This window comes from Neomonachus schauinslandi, chromosome 5 (assembly GCF_002201575.2).
Source record: "Neomonachus schauinslandi chromosome 5, ASM220157v2, whole genome shotgun sequence".
NCBI classification, from domain to species: domain Eukaryota; kingdom Metazoa; phylum Chordata; class Mammalia; order Carnivora; family Phocidae; genus Neomonachus; species Neomonachus schauinslandi.
In genome coordinates, this window is record NC_058407.1 from 72256053 (window position 1) to 72281774 (window position 25722).

The window sequence follows — 25722 nt, forward strand, 5'->3', positions numbered from 1 at the left end:
CCTGCAGAAAGTATACAAGCCACAGAATATAAAGGGACAACCCAGTTAGAGCTCACAGATCCCTTTGTTGAGAAAACAGAGCTGGGGTTTCAGAAAGAATACAGAGGATAGAGTTCACAGGGCAGATTATCACTAGGAGAGTGCTTCAATGAGAGAGCACTCTAGAGATCTACGGCAAGTTCTCAAATCTTCAGCTAAGTACTGATCAGCACATGCATATGAAGAAATAATGCCCAAGGCTGGAGGTAGGGAGGAGGACAGAATATCTAACAGGATAAGATGGAACAAGTCCAGGAACTCACATACAGATGGGAAAATTTTGTGGTCCCATCACCCAGAGTGGAAAACCTCGTAATTCAGAAGGAATCACAGAGTATTCAAAGGGTATATTGCCTCAGCAGAGGGCGAAATTAACCAAAAACTAAAGGTATATCTAGTCCTGCCTAACAAAATTTAAAGCAAGCCTCAATAAGATCATAGTATTTCCAAATAACTAAACTGTATCTAGAACAAAGCTTAGGATGATTTATAGGGATACAAAAATATCCAGGCACCAGGGCGCCTGGGTGGCTCAGTCGGTTAAGCGACTGCCTTCGGCTCAGGCATGATCCTGGAGTCCCAGGATCGAGTCCTGCATCGGGCTCCCTGCTCAGCGGGGAGTCTGCTTCTCCCTCTGACCCTCCTCCCTCTCGTGCTCTCTGTCTCTCATTCTCTCTCGCAAATAAATAAATAAAATCTTTAAAAAAAAAAAAAAAATCCAGACACCAAAAAGATGAAAATTCAGAATTTACAGAATCCAAACAAAATTCCCAGGAATACAAAGAAACAGAAAGTACAACCCATAATGAGAAGGAAAATCAATTATTAGAAACAGACCAAGAAATGACACAAATGATAGTATTTGTAGACATAGATATTAAAAAAGTCACCGTGCCTATATTCCCTATATTCAAGAAGATAGAGGAAAGACTGAGCATGTTGAAATAAATGCATGGAATATATAAAGAAAAGTTGAATGAAACTTACAGCAATGAAAAATATACTGAACAGATTTATGAGCAGATGAGACATCAAAGAAGATACAACTAGTGATTTTGAAGATAAAGCAATATAATCTATATAAGGTGAAACACACAGAAAGAAAAAATACTAAAAATAGATGAACAAAGCATCAGTAAACTGGGACACAACTTCAAGTGGACTAATTTAATGTAATCTGAGTCCTCAAAGAGGAAAAAGGAATCAGAAAAAATATTTTAAAAATTAATGGCTGAACTGTTTCCAAATTTGATAAAAACAGTAAGTCCACAGATTTAAGAAGCTCCACACAGCCAAAACACAAGAAGTGGAAAGAAAATGAACATCCTAATTAATGGATAAAAATCCATGGTAGAAGGTGCATGACAGAGAATCCATGATAGAAAAATCTTAAAAACAGAAAAATTATATATTATATATACAGATACTAAGATAAAAATGACAGCAAATTTCTAGTTAGAAACAATGCAAGTCAAAAGACATCTTTCAAAAAGAGTACAATAAAGACAAGTACACAAAAGATAAAAAGAATGAATCACCAGCAGACCTATACTAGAAGAAATTTTAAAGTCTTTAGAATTGAAGGAAAATGTCACCAGATGAAATTCTAGATCTACACAAAATCATCGAGACCACCAAAAATGGTAAATTTGTGCTTAAATATAAAAAATATGTTTTCTTATAACTCTCTTTAAAAAGAGCAATAATGTATTATTGGATCTGTAACATATATAGAAATAAAATATATGAACATACACAAAGGCCAGAATGGAGAAATGAAAGCATACTATTATGTTATTATATGTGAAGTTGTATAACTTGAAGACAGACTGTGATAAATTAAAATATATACTATAAACTAAAGCAACCACTGAAAAACAAAACAGTTATAAGTAATAAGCCAACAAAAGGGGTAAATTAAGTCATAAAAAACAATCAAACGAAATAAAGGCAGATAAAGAGGAAAAGGAAACATTATATGGGACAAATAAAAAACAAGAGAACAAATTTAGGGGCACCAGGTGGCTCATTCAGTTAAGCACCTGCCTTTGGCTCAGGTTATGATCCCAGGGTCCTGGGATCGAGTCCCACATCAGGCTCCCTGTTCAGTGGAGAGTCTGCTTCTCCCTCTCCCTCAGCCTCTCATGAGAGAACTCATGTGCTCTCTCGCTCGCTCGCTCTGTCTCGCTCTCAAATAAATATCTTTTAAAAAAATTTAAAAAAACAAGAGAACAGACTTAAATCCAACCATATCAATTACCACATTAAATATAAACCATACTCTTGACCATAACACAAGTCTTAATAAATTTGAAAGGATTCAAATCATACAAAGGATATTTCCTATCCACAATGGTATTAATTTAGAAAGATACAGGAATGCCTTAGGATTTCTAGGAACCAAACAACAAATTTCTAAATAACTCATGGATTGAAAAAGAAATTAAAAGAAAAATTAGGAACACTTCCAATTGAATGAAAATTAAAACATCAAAATTTGTAGGATGCAGCAAAAGGAGCAGTTAATGGACAATTTATAGCGTGAAAACACCTATATTAGAAAAGAAAAATGACCTCAAAGCAATGACCTCAGCTTTCACCCTGAGACAATAGAAAAAAACTAAATTAAATACAAAGGAATAGGCAAAAGGCAATAAAGAGCAGAATTCAATGAAATAAAAAATAGAAAATAAATATGTGAAACTAGAAGATGATTCTGGGAGAAGATAAATAAAATTAGTGAATCTCTATATCATAATGACCAGGGGGAAAAAAGGTAAAAAGATATATGTACTCCAATGTTCACTGAAGCATTATTTATAATAGCCAAGATATGGAAACAACCTAAGTGTCCATCAATGATAAATAAATGGATAAGGAAGATGTGGTGTGTGTGTGTCTGTAATGGAGTACTACTAACTATAAAAAAGAATGAGAGGAAGAGGCAAGATGGCAGAAGAGTAGGGGACCTCATTTCATCAGGTCCCTCAAATTTAGCCGGATATCTATCAAACCATTCTGAACACCCACAAAATCAGCCTGAGATATAAGAAAATATATCTGGAACTCTAAAAGCAGAAAAGCGAGGGCTTTTTGTAAGGTAGGATGTATGGAGTATTGGAATGTGGAGAAGTACTGGAAGATAAATGGAGGAAGGAGGGAGCCTCCATAAGCTGGCTACTGGAAAGTGGTATAACACTGGAGCACAAAATCAGAATCCTTAGAAATCTGTTCCAGTGAGAGAGATCCCTTTGTGAAAGGGGCTCGGGGGATGAAAAGGGCAGAATTCTAGGTGGGTCATTGTGGTCTCAGGATCCCAGGAGACACAGAATGAACAGGGGTGTATCAAACAGTAGAGTGCCCAAGCAGGGGACTGAGGAAACTAGTTATGGTCAGAGAGCCCAGGAGGGACTCTCAGCTCCGGTCACCATAAACCACAAGCCCGGACCGTTAGGAGACCACTCTTGGCCTGAGCACCCTGAGAAGGACTGGAACGTGTGGGCTGTTTACCATCCCCTGGGAGGGGCGAAGTGGCTGCACCCACAACTGGGCAAAAGCTCTCAGGGCCCTGGAAAGGACAGCCGTAACCTGGGAGCAGTGACGGTTCCCTGGGACTACACCCCAGGAGGACTGCAGTGGGCACGTACCACAGGAGTCTGCGGAGTTTGGCACACACAGAAGTGAAGACTGTTTGACCCAGAGGGTTTATTGAAGAGGGGGGACTGGGATCTTGAGGGTCTGGGCCGGAGATCCAGCACGGCTATTTTTGCTCTGACCCTCTGAAGAGGGCGGAAAGCCTCCAGGAAACAAAAGCCACAAAGATGACCAGCTTACATTGAGCCCATTCCTCTGACAAGGGGAGGTGCAACTTGGCCCAGGCAAAGACCACTGAGAAACAGCAAAACAGGCCCTCCCCCAGAAGACAGACTGGAAGAACAGCTGTACTACAACTGTATGGATTCCACAAAACTGTAAAACTCCAGTGCCAGGAGAAAATAGTATATTGAGCTCCAGGTGTTTCCTCATGACTTATCTTTCAATCTAAAATTTTCCATTTCTTTTTTTTTACCTTTTTCCCATTTCAACTAGATTCTTATTTTACCAATTTATGGTTTTAAGTTGCTTTTTAACTTATTTTTTTGCATCTACATTTTATAGATATATGCTTAATTTTAGTCTTTTTTTCACTCTACTCAATTTTATTTGTAAATATATATTTAACATTTATAATTTTTATATTTATAATTATATTTATATTCTATATTTATAATCATATAATTTTATTTATATATATATATATATATATATATATATAAGCTTTCCTTTCTTTGGAATTTTGGGATGTGGTGTCTTCTAACACACAGACCAAAATACAATCAGGAACAAGTAGATCACCCTGCTTTGTCCACCCTGCGAGAGTATAGTCTCTTCCCCTCCCCACCCCCTTGTTTTGTTTTGTTTCTTTTGGTTTTGTTTGCTTTTTCTGTTGTGGCTTCTGACCACTTCAGATTTGTCTAGTGTGTATTTTGCTTGGGTCGTGGTTGATATTTTGGACTCTACTCATTCGCTTACCCATTCTTCTCTGGGCAAAATGACCAGAAGGAGGAATTCACAACAAAAGAAAGAACCAGAGGCAATGTTCTCTGACACAGAGCTAATCGATGTGGGTATAAGTAAGATATCAGAGATGGAATTCAAGATAGCAATTATAAAGTTAATAGCTAGGCTTGAGAAAAGCAAAAATGACAGTACAGAATCTCTAAGGGCAAAAATGAGATCAGGCCGAATTTAAAAATGCTATGAATGAGATACAGTCTACATTGGATGCTCTAACAGCTAGGGTCAGTGACGCAAAGGAAGGAAGTTGAGCAAAAGAGAGAAAGACAACTCAGAGCCCATGAAGAAAGGCTTTGAGAATTTAATGATGCCTTGAAACAAACCAATGTCAGAATTATTGGGATCCCAGAGGGGGTGGAGAGAGAGATAGAGGGCTAAAAGGTATATTCGAGCAAATTATGGCTGAGAATTTCCCTAATCTGGGGAAGGAAACAAGCACTCATGTCCAAGAGGCAGAGAGGACCCCTCCCAAAATCAACAAAAATAGATCAATACCCCAACATATAATAGTGAAGCTTGTAAATCCTGTGGGGGAGGGGGGGAAGCTATCCTGAGAATAGCTAGGGAGAGGAGGTTCCTTATATACGGAGTGAAGAACATCAGAATAACATCAGACCTATCCACAGAAACCTGGCAGGCCAGAAAGGGCCAGCGAGATATATTCAGGGTACTAAATGAGAAGAACATGCAGCAAGGCTGTCATTCAGAATGGAAGGAAAGAGAGAGAGCTCCCAGGACAGACAGAAACTGAAAGAATATGTGATCACCAAGGCAGCCCTGCAAGGAATATTAAATGGGTACTGTAAGTGAAGAGAGACCCCAAGAGTAATATAACCATAAAGAAACAGAGACAGATCTACAGAAACAGAGACTTCACAGGCAATAGAATAGCATTAAATTCATATCTGTCAATAGTTACTCTGAATGTAAATGGGTTAAATGCTCCAACCAAAAGACACAGGTTATCAGATTGGATAAAAAAGCAAGAATCATCTTAGACCTAAAGACACCTCCAGACTGTAAGTGAGGGGGTGGAGAACCATTTACCATGTTAATGGACCTCAAAAGAAAGCTGGGGTAGCAATCCTCCTAACAGACAAATTAGATTTTAAACTAAAGACTGTAATAAGGGATGAAGAGTGACACTATATCATACTTAAAGGATCTATCCAACAAGATTTTCTAACAATTGTAAATATTTATGCCCCCAATATGGGAGCAGCCAATTATATAAACCAAAGTAAAGAAACATATTGATAATAATACATTAATCGTAGGAGATTTCAACATCCCACTCACAGCAATGGACAGATCATCTAAGCAGAAGACCAACAAAGAAACAAGGGCTTTGAATGACACACTGGACCAGATGGACTCCACAGATATATACAGAACATTCAATCCTAAAACAAGAGAATATTCATTCTTCTCAAATGCATATGGAACTTTCTCCAGAGTAGATCACACATTGGGTCACAAATCAGGTCTCAACTGATACCAAAAGACTGAGATTATTCCCTGCATATATTCAGACCACAATGCTTTGAAACCATAACTCAATCATAAGAGGAAATTCGGAAGGAACTCAAACACTTGGAGGTTAAAGAGCATCCTGTTAAAGAATGAATGGGTCAACCAGAAAATTAAAGAAGAGCTTAAAAAATTCATGGAAACTAATGAGAATGAAAACACATCGGTTCAAAACCTCTGGGATACAGCAAAGGCAGTCCTAAGAGGGAAGTACATAGCAATTACAAGCCTTTCTCAAAAAACTAGAAAAATCCCAAATATACAAGCTAACCTTAAACCTAAAGGACCTGGAGAAAAAACAGCAAACAAAGCCTAAACCCAGCAGGAGAAGAGAGATAATGAAGATCAGAGCCCTAACCAGAAGAACAGTAGAACAGATCAATGAAACTAGAAGCTGGTTCTCTGAAAGAATTTAAAAAAATCAATAAATCTCTGGCCACACTTATCCAAAAGAAAAGAGAAAGGACCCAAATTAATAAAATCACGAATGAAAAGAGAGAGATCATGACCAACACCAAGGAAATAGAGACAATTCTAACAATATACCATGACAACTATATGCCAACCAATAAATTAGGCAATCTGGAAGAAATGGATGCCTTCCTGAAAACTTACAAACTACCAAAACTGAACCAGGAAGAAATAAAAAATCTGAACAGACCAATAACCAGCAAGGAAATTGAAGCAGTAATCAAAAATCTCCCAAAAAAACAAGAATCTAGGGCCAGATGGCTTCCCAAGAGAATTCTATCAAATATTTAAAGAAGAAGTAATACCTATTCTACTGAAGCTGTTTCAAAAAATAGAAATGGAAGTAAAACTTCCAAACTCATTCTATGAGGCCAGTATTATCTTGATCCCAAAACCAGCTAAAGACCCCTTCAAAAAGTAGAATTACAGACCAATATCCCTGATGAACATGGATGCCAAAATACTCACCAAGATACTAGCCAATAGGATCCAACAGTACATTAAAAGGATTATTCACCACAGCCAGGTGGGATTTATTCCTGGGATGCAAGAGTGGTTCAACATTCGCAAATCAATCAACGTGACAGATCACATTAATAAAAGAAAAAACAAGGACCAAATGATCCTCTCAATTTATGCAGAAAAAGCATTTGACAAAATACAGCATCCTTTCTTGAATAAGTCTTCAAACTATAGGGATAGAGGGAACATACCTCAATATTATAAAAGCCATCTATGAAAAACCCACTGCAAATATCATTCTCAAAGGGGAAAAACTGACAGCTTTTCCCTTAAGGTCAGGAACATGACAGGGATGCCCACTCTCATCACTATTGTTCAACATAGTACTAGAAGTCCTAGCCTCAAAAATCAGACAACCAAAAGAAATAAAAGGCATTCAAACTGGCAAAGAAGAAATCAAACTCTCTCTCTTCGCAGATGACATGATTCTTTATGTAGAAAACCCAAAAGACTCCACCCCAAAATTGCCAGAACCCATACAGGAATTCAGCAACATGGCAGGATAGAAAATCAATGCACAGAAATCAGTTGCATTTGCACTAACAATGTGGCTGAAGAAAGAGAAATTAAGGAATTGATTCCATTTACAACTGCACCAAAACCCGTAAGATACCTAGGAGTAAATCTAACCAAAGAGGTAAAGGATCTGTACTCTAGAAACTACAGAACACTTATGAAAGAAATTGAGGAAGACACAAAGAGATAGAAAAACACTCCATGATCATGGGTTAGAAGAATAAACATTGTTAAAATGCCTGTGCTGCCTAGAGACATCTACACATTCAATGCAATCTCTATAAAAATACCATCGGCATTTTTCACAGAACTGGAACAAACAATCCTAAAATTTGCATGGAACCAGAAAAGACCCCGAATAGCCAGGGGATTGTTGAAAAATAAAACCAAAGCTGGGGGCATCACGTTGCCCGATTTCAAGCTTTATTACAAAGCAGTGATTACCAAGAGAGCATGGTACTGGCACAAAAACAGACACATAGATCAATGGAACAGAATAGAGAGCTCAGAAATGGACCCTCAACTCTATGGTCAACTAATCTTAAACAAAGCAGGAAAAAATATCCAAAAAGACAGTCTCTTCAATAAATGGTGCTGTGAAAATTGGATAGCCACATGCAGAAGAATGAAACTGGACCATTCTCTTACACCATACACAAAGATAAACTCAAAATGGATGAAAGACCTCAGTGTGAGACAGGAATCCATCAATATCCTAGAGGAGAACACAGGTAGTAACCTCTTCGAACTTGGCCACAGCAACCTCCTGCAAGACGCATCTCTAAAGGCAAGGGAAACAAAAGCAAAAATGAACTACTGGGGCTTCATCAAGATAAAAAGCTTCTGCACAGCAAAGGAAATAGTCAACAAAACTAAAAGGCAACCTACAGAATGAGAGAAGATATTTGCAAATGACTTAACAGATAAACAGCTGGTATCTAAGATCTATAAAGAACTTCTCAAACTCAACACCCAAAAAACAAATAATCCAGTCAAGAAATGGGCAGAAGACATGAACAGACACTTCTCCAAAGAAGACATACAAATAGCTAAAAGACACATGAAAAAATGCTCAACATCACTTACTGTCAGGGAAATACAAATCAAAACCACGAAAATGAGTAACCACCTTACACCAGTCAGAATGGCTAAAATTAACAAGACAGGGAACAACGGATGTTGGAGAGGTTGTGGAGAAAGGGGAACCCTCTTACACTGTTGGTGGGAATGCAAACTGGGGCAACCACTCTAGAAAACAGTATGGAGGTTCCTCAGGACATTAAAAATAGAACTACCCTATGACCTAGCAACTGCACTACTGGGTATTTACCCCAAAGATACAGATGTAGTAAAAAAGAAGAGGCACATGCACCCCAATATGCACAGCAGCAACATCCACAATAACCAAACTGTGGAAGGAGCCCAGATATCCTTCAAGAGATGAATAGATAAAGATGATGTGGTTCATATATACAGTGGAATATTACTCAGCTATCAGAAAGGATGAATACCTACCATTTGCATCGATATGAATGGAACTGCCTCCAGTTATTATACTAAGTGAAATAAGTCAATCAGAGAAAGACAATTATCATATGGTTTCACTCATATGTGGAATGTAAGGAATAGCACAGAGGACCATAGGGTAAGGGAGGGAAAACTGAATGGGAAGAAATCAGAGAGGGAGAGACTCTTAACTCTGGGAAACAAACTGAGGGTTGTGGAAGGGAGGAGGGTGGGGTGACGGGGTAACTGGGTGATGGGCATTAAGGAGAGCACGTGATTTGATGAGCATTGGGTGTTATACACAACTAATGAATCACTGAACACTACCTCAAAAACTAATGATGTACTTACTATACGTTGGCTAATTGAATTTAAATAAATTAAAAAAAAAGAAATTTAGCCTCAGGACAAACTCCAGGGAATCACTCCTGGTTTCTTCTACTTTTTATTTTACTCATAAATGTTGATTAAGAAAGTAAAAACAAAAAAAGGGGGGGGGGTGCCTAGGTGGCTCAGATGGTTAAGCGTCTGCCTTTGGCTCAGGTCATGATCTCCGGATCCTGGGATCGAGCCCCACATCCAGCTCCCAGCTCAGCGAGGAGTCTGCTTCTCCCTCTCCCTCTGCCTCTCTCCCCTGCTCATGCTCTCTGTCTCTCTGTCTCTCTGTCTCTGTCTCAAATGAATAAAAGGAAAAAAAGAAAGAAGGTAAAAAAAAAAAGAGAGAGAGAGAGAGAGAATGAAATCTTGCCATTTGTGACAACATGGGTGGAACCTGAGGGTACTATGCTAAGTAAAATAAGCCACACAGCGAAAGAAAAATACCATATAGTTTTACTTACATATAGAATCTAAAAAATAAAACAAGCAAACAAAACAAAACTCATGGATACAAAGAACAAGTTGATGTTTGCCAGAGAGTAAGTTGGGGAGTGGGTGAAGTGGGTCAAGAGGTGAAAAAAAAATTCTAATTATAAAATAAATAAGTTGTGGGAATGTACAGCATGGTGATTACAGTCAATAATATTGTATTGCATACCTGAAAGTTACTAAGAGTAAATCTTAAAAGTTCTCATTACAAAAAAAAATTATAACTTTGTATGTGACAAATGGTAACTAAACTTATTGTGATCATTTTACAATGTATACAAATATTTAATTACATTTTACACCTGAAATTAGTATAATGTTATAGGCCAATTAGTTTTAAATTTAAAACAATGATCAGGAAAAAGAAGGGATAAGACACAACTTATATTAGTAATAAGAGAAAAGACATCACTATAAATGTTAAAAATTTTAAAAGCATAATAAGAATATTATGGATAACTTTAAGTCAATAAGTTCTACAATGTAGATAAAATAGATGCATTCCTTGTATGACAAACTACCGAAGCTTACTCAAAAATAATAATTTGACTACCCTTGTATATAGTAAAAAAATGGAAATTATAGTAAACAAAACCTTCCCATCAAAAAAGACTCCATACCAAGTGGCTTCATTGATGAACTCTATCAGACATTTAAGGAAGAAACTGTACCAATTCCACATAAACTCTTTCAGAAAATTACACAGGAGAGAATATTTCCCAACTTACTCTATGACATCAACAATTAGGCTAATAGCAAAACCAGATGAAGATATCAAAAAAAAAGAAACAGAAAATATCCCTCATAAAGATTAATGCACAAATTCCTAACAAAATTTTAGCACATCAAACCTAAGAATGTGTAACAAGGATAGCACACTGTAACCAAGTAGGGTTTATCTCCAGAATACAAGGCTCACTTAACATTTAAAAATTAATCAGTGTGGGGCAGGACTTCAGGAATGATGCATGAAAGTCTGGCAAATAAATCCTGCCCCCCCAAAAGTAATGACAGAAGCAGATAACACTTGCAAAAACAATCATTTCAAAATCTGGAGAGTAACAAAGGCATGCAATAAACTGAGAAGCAGTACTTCAAGAAAAACTACTAAACCTTAGCAGGAACAGTGGGAGTCTGTGGAGTTTTAGCTTCAGGAAGCTACCTTCCTTCCACCCCTACTCCATGGCTGGTAGCTCTACCAAGGCTCAGTAGTCTAGAAGTGAAGACAGGGGAGCCCCATGCCCAGGAATTTGTCAAAGGTAATCATTACCTTGGTGGCAAACCATCAGGAAAGCCCAACACTGCAACTAACTGGGGCTGCAATATTTGGAGCAAGCAAAAAAAACACCCAGAAATTTCACAGAGAGATCCAGGAAACAAACAGGCATAATGAGCTCTAATAAATTGCAAAACACCCCAGCGGTCTGAAAGGCTGCACACATGTGTAAGTCTGTATACACACTCAGGAGAGGGCCTCAGGTATGTACTCAACCCTGGCTGAATGTGAGGTCTTGCACACAAAAAGAAGCCTTATTGGCTCAAGATGTTTAAACACAACCTCCAAGTAATCATTGGTTGGCCTCTAAGCATTGGTTAGAGGGAAATTTATAGTTTTAAATGCCTATACTAAATAGAAAGAAAATATCAAATCATAAGTTAAGGTTATACTTTAAGAATCTACCAAAAAAAAAAAAGGCAATCTAAACCCAAAGCAAGCAGAAGGAGGAAATTATAAACATTAAGGCAGAAATCAATGGAATGGAGAACAGAAATATAATAGAGAAGACTAAAGAAATACAAAACTTAGTTTTTTAAAAATATCAATAAAATTAGCAAATCTTTAGCTACAGTGACCAAGAAAAAAAGGAGCAAAGGCACAGATCTGGAATTAAAGAAGGGACATCAGGGATGCCTGGGTGGCTCAGTCGGTTGACCATCTGCCTGGCTCAGGTCATGATCCCAGAATCCTGAGATGGAGTCCCACATCAGGCTCCCTGCTCATCAGGGTCATCATTGGTGACTTTACAGAAATTAAAAGGTTCTCAAGGAAATACTATAAACAATTTTATGCTAACAAATCATACAACTTAGATGAAATGGATAAATTCCTAGAAAAACATACATTACTACAACTGACTCAAGAAATTAGAAAATCTGAACAGACATAAAAAAAATTAGTAGTTAAAAGTCTTCCCAGGAAGAAAAGCCCAGATGCAAAAACACTTAAAGAAAAAAACCGTACCAATTCTCCACAAATTCCTTCATTAAATAGAGGATGACACACTTTCCAACTTATTCTGTATGGTTAGTATTACTTTGACACCAAAGACACTACAAGAAAAAAAAAATTCACACCAATTTTCATGAATAGAGACATAAAAGTCATCAACCAAATAATAACAAACCAAATCTTACAATATATGAAGAGGAGTATATACCATGACCAAACAGCTTTTATCCCAGGAACCCAAGATGGTTTAACACTTGAAAATAAAATAATATATGATATATTAATAGAATAAAGGGGAAAAAAACTACATGATAATCTCAAGGGACACAGAAAGAACATTTGACAAAGTCCATGATAAAAACTTTCAATGAACTAGGAATAGAAGGGAAGTTCCTAAACCTGATAAAGGACACCTACAAAAAAACCTACTGCTAACATAATAGTGAAATGCTTTTTCTTTAAACAATGCAAGCATGCCCACTCTTGCCTGCCTGCTTGCTGTTCAACACTGTGCTAGAGGTTCTAGTCACTGTAGTTCACAAGAAAAAGAAGTAAAAGGCATCCTGACTGAAAAAAGAGAGGTAAAAATACTTGTATATATGGACAACATAATCCAGTATGGTATAAAACCACTAGCAACTCATAATGAGTTCAGCAAGGTCGTAGGAGACAAGATCAATATAAAAAAATATTCCTATATTTTAGCAATGAACAATCCAAAAATGAAATTAAGAAAATAATAAATACCATTCACACCAGCATAAAAAGAATAAAATATTTAGGAATGAATTCAGCCAAGGAAGCACAAGGCTTATTTATTGAAAGCATAATACAATACACTAAGAGAAGTTAAAGAAGATTAAATACAATGGAATATTGTTCAGCCATAAAAAAAGAAGGAAATCATGCCATTTGTGACAATATGGATGAACATGGATGACATTATGCTAAGTAAAATAAGCCAGACACAAAAAGACGAATACCATATGACCTCACCTATATGTGGACTCTAAAAAGTGACATTCCAAGAAGCAAGGAGTAGAACTGCCAGGAGCTAGGGACTGGCAGAAATTTGGGGAAAATTTCCATCTTAAAATTAGTGATTCTTCCAATCCATGAGCATGAAGTGTTTCTCCTATTTTTTTTAATGTCACAGCAGCTTTCTTATCATAATAGTCCCAAATTTGAACTATCCCAGATGTCCATTAAGAATAGAATATTACGGCGGGAAAGCTGAGTCACGGTGGCGAGGCCACGGCCCCCCGGCGGCCGTGTGGAGGGGCGGCCTCACTGGGAGCCACACAAGGAGAGGGTCCGAGCCCGCGCCACAGAGGTGCCACCGCAAGACCACTTGCATTAATACGTTGTTGATTTGTCCGCATTGAACTCATGGCCAGCAGTGTTGTAAGTCATGCCTGAACCCAGCCTGTCTGCTACTGTTCTCTGTAAGGTGCATCGCAGTCTCCTGGTACTTAGGAAACTGGACAGCACTTATACACCAGCCTGAAGTCCACTTGAAACTGAAAGACTGCCACCAAAAAGCTAAAAAATGTGAAGACCATAACACTAAATAGGCTGTGCAACGGAAGCTTATTTACTGTATCAGAACTGAAACAAGAAAGAAGGAAGGTGTTATCCTGTCCCACCTTGACTGGAAGTGTGTTTCTCAGGCAACTCGAGTTTTTTGCTACTCAGCACATGTTGGCGAATAACTGCTCAGGTACCACAAGTATTGATTTTGGAGTTACAAATAAATTTAGCAGATAGGCAAATTCACAAATGTGGAATCCACAAATCCCCAATTCCACAATAACAACAACAAAAAAAAGAACAGAATATTATATGTACACCTGCAACTAATGAAATACTGTATGTCAGCTATACTTAAAAAAATAGATTATATAATATTCATACAGTGCAGTAACAAGCAGAAATGAAAAAGAATTAAGTACTGATACATGGAATAGCAAGCAACAGCATGGATGAATCGCCATACCAAAAGAAGACCACTGTCTAAAATTCCATTTATATGAAGTTCCAAGACAGGCTTGATTAATGTATGGTGACAGGAGGCAGAATGGTGATTACTGTTGGGAGCTATAGACTTGGAAGAATGTGAGAAAACCTTCCAGTATGTTTGAAATGATCTTCCCCGCCCCCAGCTTTATTGAGATATAACTGACAAATAAAAATAAACAAATAAATTGTATATATTTAAGGTGTTCAACATGATGATTTCATGTAAGTATAATTTGTGGAAGTGATTACCACAATCAAGCTAACTAGCATATGCATCACCTCATATAGTTACCTTTGTATGTATATGTGGTGACTCTACTTATGAGATACTGTATTAACAAATTTCAAGTATGTAATGAAGTATTATTTATAGTCACTATGTTGTATATTAGATCCCCATAACTTATTTGTCTTATAACTGGAAGTTGGTACACTCTGACTAGTGTCTCCCCATTTCTGCAGAGAACATAAGTATATGATGTCACTTACATAAAACTCTAGAAAATACAGACTAATCAACAGTGACAGAAAGCAGACCAGCTGTTGCCTTGGGATGAGAGTAAGGGATGTGAAATGACCAGAGAAGAGATTACAAAGATGCCCAAAGATGCCCAAAGAAACTACTGGTGATGATGAATATGCTCATTATATTTGAACAGGTCAAAACTTATCAAAGTGCACATTTTAGATAAATTCAGTTTGTTGCATGCTGATTATACATTAATAGAGCTGTAAAAAAAAAAAAAAAATGGATATCAGGAAAACAGAAAACAAAATGAACTGTTACATGGTTATTACAATTCTCCAGGCAAGAGGCAGTAGTGGCTTAAGACTGGGATGGAACCTACAGAGGTGGAAAGGTGAATAGGTAACTTTAAAGCTTATTAGAATACAGAATTGTCAAAACTTTGTTGATGAAATGGATAACTGGGAGTTGAAGAAAAGGAAGCTATCAAGGACTTTTATTTGGTGTTGGCTACTGAGTGAATAGTCATGTCATTTACTAAAATGACAAAGACTGGGATAGGATTACAGAGTCAAGGTTTCTCACCATGATTACTAGGAGTGATTCAAACTGGTTTTATAAGTTTAATGCATTTTAAAACAATGAACCAGGATTTATATACAGACAACTAGAAAATAAAAGGGGGCACTGATCAACTACCATAAATAAGAAAAATAAATCAGTATGTTTATGATACAGAAAAAGAACTAGTATTTCATGGAGATTATAAAACAAATGCAATGCACCTTGGCTCAAAATATTTTTTTAATGAATGAAAAGTAAATGTGCACATTAGAAAATAATTACTTAAAATTGTTAATTAAATGCTACATTTAACTTCTAGTATTGTTTTTCTAGAAGTATTACTTAGGTTTGTCTACATTTCTAAAAAATATTTGTCCATTAAAACTGAATTAATAACTCAAAGAAAGAATGCTGCAACTTCTTTACTTCCTTTAAAAATATTTGCTTGGGATGTCTGGGTGGCTCAGTCGGTTAAGCGTCTGCCCTCAGCTCAGGTCATGATACCAGGGTCCTGGGATCGAGTCCCGCATCGAGTTCCTTGCTCAGCTCAGCCTGCCCCTCCCTCTCTCTCACACTCTCTTTCTCTCTCATAAATAAATAATAAATAATAAATAAAATCTTCAAAAATCTTTGCTTACCTGTTTAATCTTTCGAATAATGACCTAAATTGTGCTGTTTTATATGTTGGACTGAGAGCATCTTGATTTTCATTTAATTTGGAAACCAAGGAATTAGAATAATTAACTTTACTGAGCTGAAAAAGAAAGAAGAACCTGCCAAAATGGTAAATGTACATACATGTATACAATTTAAATTACTTACCATGTCATCTAAGTGGATATCCATATGCAAAAAAAAAAAATGAATTTTCTAGTTTAAAACAAAGTAACTGTGTCCTTATTGAAAACAAAACAAATATTGTGCTAACAGTCAAAGCAATATCAATATTTAAATGACTGTTAAAATAACAGAATTGATACTATGATGTGCTAACCATTTCCTCAGAAGTTAAAATACATATATTATTAATTATAACTAATATATATTATAAATATAATTAAATAAAATTTTAAAATATATTATTAATTATAAACAATACATTATAATTATAAATAACTTATACATATATATAATACCCAGGACACCAGGATCTTGAGCAAATGATCTCTGAAAGAAAGTAATTTTTCCCCAAAAAACAGTTGTATTTATCTGTTTTATCCATTTACTGAGTAATTTTAAAGAACGCTCCTTTAATCTTTCTGAATATCAGTATCATTGAGTGCAAAATGGGGAACGTATGGAAAGACTTGTGGAAAACAGATGAGGTAATCCATTTGTTAATGTGGAAGGTACCACATAACTGTAAGATGTTATAGTGGCCCAACACTAATCTATCCAGCAATAATAATTTATATCTGTAACATATTTTATTTACTAGCCATGAAACAGAAATGAGAAGTCCAAAAACAATCAATGACACAAAATTGGAAAAAAAGAAGAGAAGACAAAAAGAGATATTGAAAGTCTTAGGGGAAAAAGGGGGGGAGTCCAAAGTCAGGGAGACCTGGAAATAAAGTCTGGTAATACATCTCATAGCTCAGCCTCAGAGAAAGAGTGACAGAGGTACAGAGAAAAAGTCATCCCATGAAGTGAGAAACACACAAACCAAAAGAGAAGAGAATACTTTATGTTGGCTCAATATTACTTCTCTAGGGATCAGTGAGCCCCAACCCACTTTTTCTTCTAACCTGTTGTTTGAACTCATTTTCTGTTGTATTTTATAGTTTCATTTTAATTCTCACTTTTCTTGAAATCCCTCTAAATAAGCAATTAAACACTTTTCTAATACTTCACAATGTGCCACTACACCTTGAACAGGAACATCAGCCTTTCTTTTTAATTTTCTCTTCTGTGTATTAAGTATAACATTATTGGGGGGGCGCCTGGGTGGCTCAGTCGTTAAGCGTCTGCCTTCAGCTCAGGTCATGATCCCAGGATCCTGGGATCGAGCCCCGCATTGGGCTCCCTGCTCAGCGGGAAGCCTGCTTCTCCCTCTCCCACTCCTCTCTGCTTGTGTTCCCTCTCTCGCTATCAATCTCTCTGTCAAATAAATAAATAAAATCTTTAAAAAAAAAAAAAGTATAACATTATTGGGACTCCTGGGTGGCTCAGTCGTTGAGCGTTTGCCTTCGGCTCAGATCAAGATCCCAGGGTCCTGGGATCGAGTCCTGCATTGGGCTCCCTGCTCAGCGGGGAGCCTGCTTCTCCCTCTGCCTGCCAATCCCTCTGCTTGTGCTCAAGTGAGCACACACTCTCTCTCTCTGACAAAATAAATAAATAAAATCTTTAAAACAAACAAACATTATTTACCCCTCTGAAGGTAATCATTAACCTGCAGCCTAAAAGTAGGAGATTATTTAAGTAGAGATTACAGAGAGTTACACATTCTCTATCCTATAAACTATCTAGGATGCAAATTTTAGTCTTATAAAATACAAACTGAATAACTAAATGTTTTTCATTGCATCATTCCAAAGTTAATGGGTCCTTAAATTAATAAGGCTAACATCTATCACTGGAAATATAATACTTTATTTTCTCTTCTCTGAAAAACAGAAAACATACTTTCATAAATACTTTCATAAAACTGAATCATATCATTGATATCACTATATATTATATATAATGTACCATGTGTAATCATAACTTATAAAATTTGTAAATTATAAATTTGTTTATAAATGATAAATACATAAATATGGCATAAAACCAATGCATGCTAAAAATGGAAGAAATTCAAAACTGAGTATTCCCATTAACAAGACACCATGTTTATAACCATTTTCCCCACTACCATTATACATTAGTATAATAATAATTTTATTTACTTATTTATTTTTTAAACTCTATATAATCTAATAAAATGACTACTTTTTATAGTTTATGGCAGATATATTTCAGAATTTTAAAATCTGGATTTTTTAGATTTTTAACTTTAGAAAATACGACTAAACAATATTTTAGCACTACACATCTCTATCTATATAAACACATTTGTATAGTTTTAATTCAAGTGCATATAACCAGTTGTCATCTGTCAAATCATAAAAAGAATCAAACCATCACAACTCATTCTTTAACGGACTACTACGACATCACTGAGATTATATACTGCAATTCACAAGGCCCTTTCCATATCATGACTATTGGGGCCACCATGACATCACCAACTAGTTATTTACTGTGATTACAATCATCAACTATTATATAAACACACTGAACTATTTTCAATTTCACTATCAGTAATTTTATAAAAGAATGATGATTTCAAAGATTTTTTAAAAAGATTCCAATTTTTGGATTCATAATCTTCTACAGAGCAAATAAATTTTGACCAAAGAGGAATTATTATACTTAACTGATACTCTAATTTGGCTGTGTCTATAGCAATTCACAACTAGTATTTTTTAAATCCATAAGAACAGAAAAAAAGAGCATATCATAAAAATACAATGATATAAAATGCTAAGACTAGTGATTCAAATGTATCTGCTCATTCTGCTTTTTTTCACATGCAACTTTCTGAGGACTAGGTGCTATTCTGAGAATGACATTTTGTTTTGTAATATTCCTGTTAGAAGATAATTCTGCTGAAAAAGATGGTTGAGCGAAACTACAATTTTCTATTCTGTTGAACTGAGGTTTAAACATTCTATATGAGTCCATGACTTGTAACAACTATAGGAAAAGTAGATAAAACCATTTGATCTGCTAAAATATATAAACTTGAGAAGAGGAAAGTCAAAATAGGAATGAAAAAGGTCACAGACTGCAGAAAAAGCTCCAAGGAAAAGCAAGTCATCAGTAATTCAGAGGACTTACTAAGACAAGAGAGGTTATCAACTAAAATTATACTGAAGAGCTCCTTTCCATCTGCCTTTCTCTCAACTGGTCCCCTCAACCTCCAAGCTTCATGCCATCTCCAAATGACAAGAAATCTGAGTTTCACGGACCCACAATTCAGGTAAAAAGACTTCCAAGAGATTTTAGTATCACTGCCATTCATGCAGTTTAATTTTGGCAATTCAAAGCAAAGAAAGAATAATTAATAATATAGCATTGGACCTGAGGCACCTGGGTGGCACAGTCAGTTAAGCATCTGACTGTTGGTTTCGGCTCAGGTTATGATCTCAGTCTCGTGAGACTGAACCCCGTGTTAGGCTCCACACTCAGCACAGAGTCTGCCTAAGATTCCCTCTGTCTCTCCCTCTGCCCCTCCCAGTCCCATGCTCTCTCTCTCTAAAATAAATAAATCTTTAAAAAATATATTATAATATAGCATTGGATCTTAAAATTTCAAGGTTTAATCACAATCTATATATTTTCTAATTGATTAAAATTTTATTTACTAAAAAAATCATCTGCAATACTTGAAAGAAAAATAATCTCCCAAGATTATTATTATCAGTGTAAATGTTGAAAATCACAATTTGATATAAAATCATATGGTCACTATGCTAGAAGAGATGAATTTCTCAATGATCACATAAACCCAAAGCAGGAATACCCAAATGAATTATCTTTTGCAGCTCATCAGTAACAAATGTTATGTACACACAGGCCTAATCTACATTACCAGAACTCCAAAGGGTTTCTTTAAGCAATCAGTTAAAATATACCTAAGGTATAAGTTCTATATATTGAAAACTTTAAAAATAATTTTTAAAGACTGTAAAAAAATTTTTTAAAGAATAATTTTCCCTGATATTCGAAAAATTTCTATCATTTGGTAGCATTCCACAATTGTTAAAGTAACTTAAAAAAAATTTTAAGTCTCACCTGAACTGGGGCAAGTTCTTTCTTGCTGCCTAGTCTTGACAGTATATAAAAATGAAAAGAAAAATGTAAGGTTAAAAAAAAAAGCTGATAATAAATTTGACTACCTTTTTACATATATTTAAAACTCATACTGTTCTATAGAAATACATGAAAACATACAGAACTCTAAATCATTCTCAAATTTTTTAAAAATTGTATTATTACTAGAGAAACATTTTGAGGATAAGGAAAGTCAAACTATGCATACAAAACACTTAGTATGGACATTAGCTCATTTGATAAAAGTCTTAATAGTTTAATAATACTGTTAACAGCCAAACAAAAACTAGAGCTAGAAGAAAAGTCCTCTGCATATTTTCTAATGAATAAAACAGTACTGATGATGACCCACTGAAATACCTAAATAATATACCACCTTGATAAAACATACCTGTTGTCTATATCATCAATGCAGAGGTTAGATGGTACACAGTGAGGTGTCATTGGAAGTTCTAAATTATGCTTTCTTAGGGGCATTTTTACGTCTCTATGCATATTCACGTGGATTGGTTTTCTCACAGTTTCTATAATGAAAAAAGTTATAATTAAAAACAATAAAATCTTTTAAAAGCAATGTTTGATATACAATGTTCATTAAATAAGTGTACATCTTAGAAATTTCCTAAAACTACCTATATTCTATATATGCTAGAAGTCATTAAAGTACTAAAAACTATCACAGATAATTCAAATCATCTTTTTCATTATCTTACATAGTCCTCATGAAAGGGGCTATACTGATTCAGTTCTATTTTTTTCTTCCTCTAAGATTTCCTTGACCCCCCAGACTATACCAGATGCTATGTTATACATGCCCATAGCACTACATATGTTCTCTATTATAGCACTTACCATGGTTTATTGTACCTGATTAATTCTATCTCTCTTACTAGATCTTTAAACTTTATGGAAACAGAAGCCTTTTCTCTCCTTATACAAGATATCACTATTTGGTCTGCTCAGTACTTTTTAACCACTCTCCTTTTCTGGTAATGCTTTTTTACACACATACCAACTACACAGGGGCTCTTCTGTGCTTTTTTAAAAGTTATTTATTTATTTATTTATTTATTTATTTATTTATTTATTTATTTATTTGAGAGTGAGCAGGAGAGAGAGAGAGCAGGAAGGAGAGGGAGAGAGACTCTAAGTAGACTTTGCAATGAGCACAGAGCCTGGTGTGGAGCTTGATCCCATGACCACAGGATCATGACCTGAGCTGAAACCAAGAGTTGGATGCTTAACCAGCTGAGCCACTGAGGTGCCCCAACTATACAGTTCTAATAGAGAACTTCCTATCTTGTTATAAAACCCTGTCTCTAGAAAAAATAATTGACTTAAGGGGAACCATCTGACCCAAGATGAACCAATAATAGAATCACATCTCTGTGGTTATAAATAATTGTTCCATTGCTAGGACCTGGCACCAGTAGGGCAAGGTAACATACTTCCAGTAAAATTTAAAAACTCAGAACAAAAGAAACAACTCTCAGTGTTTCCCTTGTGGCAAAACAGGAGAGATGAGCAGTATTAGTTTTTTAAGGTCATGTTTTAAGCCTGAATGAAAAAGACAATCTGAGAGAATAAAGTTAATATCTAAAGTGAGAAAAAAATCTTGGAGAAAAAATATGCAAGTCCCTGATTCAAGCAGTCTCTGAGGCCCAGCTGCACCACTGCCCTTCCTTTTAGTAAAATGTCTTAGTCTATTCAGGCTGCTCTAACATAATACCATAGACTGGGTAGTTAAAACAACAGAAATTTATTTCTCAGCCAGGCAGTCCAAGATCAAAGCGCTCTCAGACTCAGGGTCTGGTGAGAGCCTGAGTCCTGGTTCACAGAGAGCTGTCTTCTCCCTGTGTCCTCACACAGTGAAAGAAGCAAAGAGAGCTCTCTGGGGTCTCTTTATAAAAGCACTAACTCCATTCATGAAGGCTCCACCATCATGACCTAACCACCTCCTAAAGGCCCCACCTCCTAATATCATCACTAATAAACTTATGCTTTTTCTAAATTCTCAGCTAGGAACTCTATAACAAAAGACAGATTAGTGAGAGAAAAAACATACCATTTAGTATAAATTTTAAATGGAAAACTTTATAAGGAAATGGAGACCCAAAGAAGTGGTTAAACCTGAGCATTTTTATGCTAGGTTTGATGGAGAATGAAAAGTAGTGGGAAAATGTGATCGAACAAAAAAGGGTATGAACTAAATCTAGCCAACAGGAGGGAACAGCAGGGCTTATTTGTTTAGATTCTTCTCAGTGTCCCTCTGTCTTGGAGATAAAGATGTTCCTTTCCTCCAGGTATAGGGAGGACACTTCTCACATGAGGATCCTTCCTGCACATGCTGCTTCTCAAATTCCTTCAGCTTAAAATCTTTAGTATGCCAACATGCTTTATTTTTGGGACAGTGTGTCCTGACCCCATCATTTTCTATTCTATTCTCAGCATCCAATACACTACTTAATGGAGGTACTCAATAAACATGTTGAACGTATAAATGAAAAGAAAGTGAGGAAGAAAGGAAATATATAAAGGCAAAGACATCATTGACAGCCTCATGAAAAAGAGTGAAATTGGTCCCCTATCTTACAACATACACAAAATTCAACTCAAAATGGATTAAAGAGTTGAATATAAGACCTAAAACCATAAAACTAGAAGAAAACATAAGGGGTAAGTTCCTTGGCATCAGTCTAGGCAATGATTTTTTGGATTTGACACCAAAAGCAAAGGCAACAAAAGCAAAAACAAACATGGGGAACTACATCAAACTAAAAATCTTCTACACAGCAAAGAAAATCATTACCAAAATGAAAAGACAAACTATGGAATGGGAGAAAATATTTGCAAACCATATACCTGATAAGGGTTCAAACTGCAAAATATGTAATGAACTCATACAACTCTTAGCAAAAAATGAACAATCTAATTTTGTAAATGGGCAGTGGAAATGAACAGACATTCTTCCAAAGAAAACATACAAATGGCCAACAGACATATGAAAAGGTGCCCATCACTAATTTTCAGGGAAATACAAATCAAAACCACAATGAGATATCACCTCACACCTGTTAGAATGACTATCATCAAAAAGGCAAGAGATAACAAGTGTTGGGAAGGATGTGGAAAAAGGGAACCCTTGTGCACAGTTGATAGGAATGCAAATGGGTGGAGTAACTATGGAGAACATAATATATGTTCCTCAAAAAATTAAAAGAAAAACTACATAATTCAGCAGTCCCATTTCTGAGTATATATCCAAAGGAAATGAAAACAGAATCATGAGGAGATATCTGTACTCCCATGTCCCATGTTCACAGGAGCATCATTCACAATGGGCTAGATATAAGATATGAAAATAACCTCATGTCTGTCAATGGATGACTGGAAAAAGAACAGGTGAGATATATACTCATGATGAAATATTCTTCAGCCATGAACATTAAGGAAATCCTGCCACTTATGACCACTTGGATGGACCTTAAAGGCATTATGTTAACTGAAATAAGCTAGAGAAAGACAATGCATGGTATCACTTACATGTGGAATCTAAAAAAGAAAATCAAACTCACAGAAACAGGGAGTACTAAAGTGGTTGTCAGGGGCTGGGGACTAGGGAATAGGGGAAATACAGGTTGGTAACAGGTCAAACTTTAGCTATAAGATGAACAAGGTATGAGGATCTAATGTCAAATGTCATGACTGTGGCTGACAACACTATATTACATAAGTGAAGAAAAAGAAGGTAAATACATCAAACAGATTTACAACAAAACTTTTATTCCTAAAGTCCATAAAGAGCATATTTAGATCTAACGTATAACTAAATTTGCTTGTGTGAGCCGCCATCTGCATTAAGGAATAAAAATGGCAGAGAAAGGAAAACAGAATATACTAACAGCACTTACGATCAATTTCTATCCTTCCTTTATGAACTATCTTATTTCTTAAGCTCTCATTTTAGTACTTATTTTAAAAATTAAATATCAGACACAAGTTCCCTTGAGAAAAAAAAATATTCTGCCTAAACTTTTTATTCGCTTGAAGGCTCAAAATACAGGCAAAATGAACTTTATTTTGAAGTATTAGACTACTATAGTTAACATTCCAAGAATGCCTAAGAAATTATTCAAGTTGTGATACAGGAAACTAATCATTGAGGCAAAAATCTTTTTCAGTGCCTCCTTTCAAACAAATTCTCTAAATACTTTAAGATAGTAAAGACATTTATTCCCTGCTCTTTTAGCTAAACTTTGGTAACTATCAGCCTACGTAGATTAATGTAGTAACTAAAACAACTGCAATATAATAACTTTGACCATACCTTATAAAATTAATTCTATATAACAACATAACTTAAAAATAGAATAAGCAAAAAAAAAAAAAAGATTTTAAGCAAAAAGTGACAAAGGTACTTTAATCAAAAAGTAACTAATTTAAGAAGGCAACCAAGTTTTAAAATTAGTTTACTTTCCATATCCTCTGAGTTCTAAAATTATAAATTTATTAGAAAACTGAATGTTATGATCACATTAGAGTCAAACAAAATGCTAATGGAAAGACTTACCAGGTGTTTTCTTCTGGCAAGATATGTGATTTACCATATATAGGTTAAGGAGGTCTAAACTGACAGTGGAATTTTTGACAGGGGATGAAACTCCCAGTAATTTCATTTTTGATTTTAACCTTTTCTTTTCAAAATATTCCTAAAATAATTAAAAATAAAAGTTATTATAACAAAAGTTATTAGGCAAATCAAAAAAAATAAAAAGCAATAAGGCCATTTAATAATTAATTGACTTGACATTTTTATATTTTTGACACCCCCTTTATATGCTTACATATAAATTAAAATCAATCATGATGACATAGTTTGCCTAAAGACTCTTAATTTCACAGCCTCTTAAAATCTTTTTGGTAAATGTAATGCCTTTAAAATAGAACTTTATGAAGGCATTACTAGGTATCAAAAGATTAAAAATTATCTGAAATATAAAGCTTTTTAAAAATGTGATAAAACAAATCTGACAAGTTAAAAACTTGTTTTTCTACAGAGTATGCTATCATTTTTTTTTTTTTTTTTTTAAGATTTTATTTATTTGGGAGCGCCTGGGTGGCTCAGTCGGTTAAGCCGCTGCCTTCGGCTCAGGTCATGATCCCGGGGTCCTGGGATCGAGCCCTGCATCAGGCTCCCTGCTCAGCGGGAAGCCTGCTTCTCACTCTCCCTCTGCCTGCCTCTCTGCCTACTTGTTCTCTCTCTCTCTCTGTCAAATAAATGAATAAAATCTTTAAAAAAAAAAAAAAAAAGATTTTATTTATTTGACAGAGAGGCACAGCGAGAGAGAGGGAACACAAGCAGGGGGAGTGGGAGAGGGAGAAGCAGGCTTCCCGTGGAGCAGGGAGCCCGATGTGGGGCTCGATCCCAGGACCCTGGGATCATGACCTGAGCCGAAGGCAGACGCTTAACGACTGAGCCACCCAGGCGCCCCCAGAG

General features: G+C 35.8%; 1 protein-coding gene across 1 annotated transcript in view; it reads right to left on the reverse strand.

The window, feature by feature from the left end:
* Positions 1–25722, reverse strand: part of C5H12orf40 (chromosome 5 C12orf40 homolog) — a 68973-nt gene that overhangs the window by 38610 nt on the left and 4641 nt on the right. Inside the window, exons 3-7 of the mRNA XM_021690396.1 lie at positions 24796–24934; positions 20602–20749; positions 20187–20220; positions 18901–19085; positions 15986–16105 (exon numbers count right to left, since the gene is read on the reverse strand). Of these exons, the coding sequence (XP_021546071.1) occupies positions 15986–16105; positions 18901–19085; positions 20187–20220; positions 20602–20749; positions 24796–24934 (626 nt within the window). The remainder of the gene's footprint in view (positions 1–15985; positions 16106–18900; positions 19086–20186; positions 20221–20601; positions 20750–24795; positions 24935–25722) is intronic.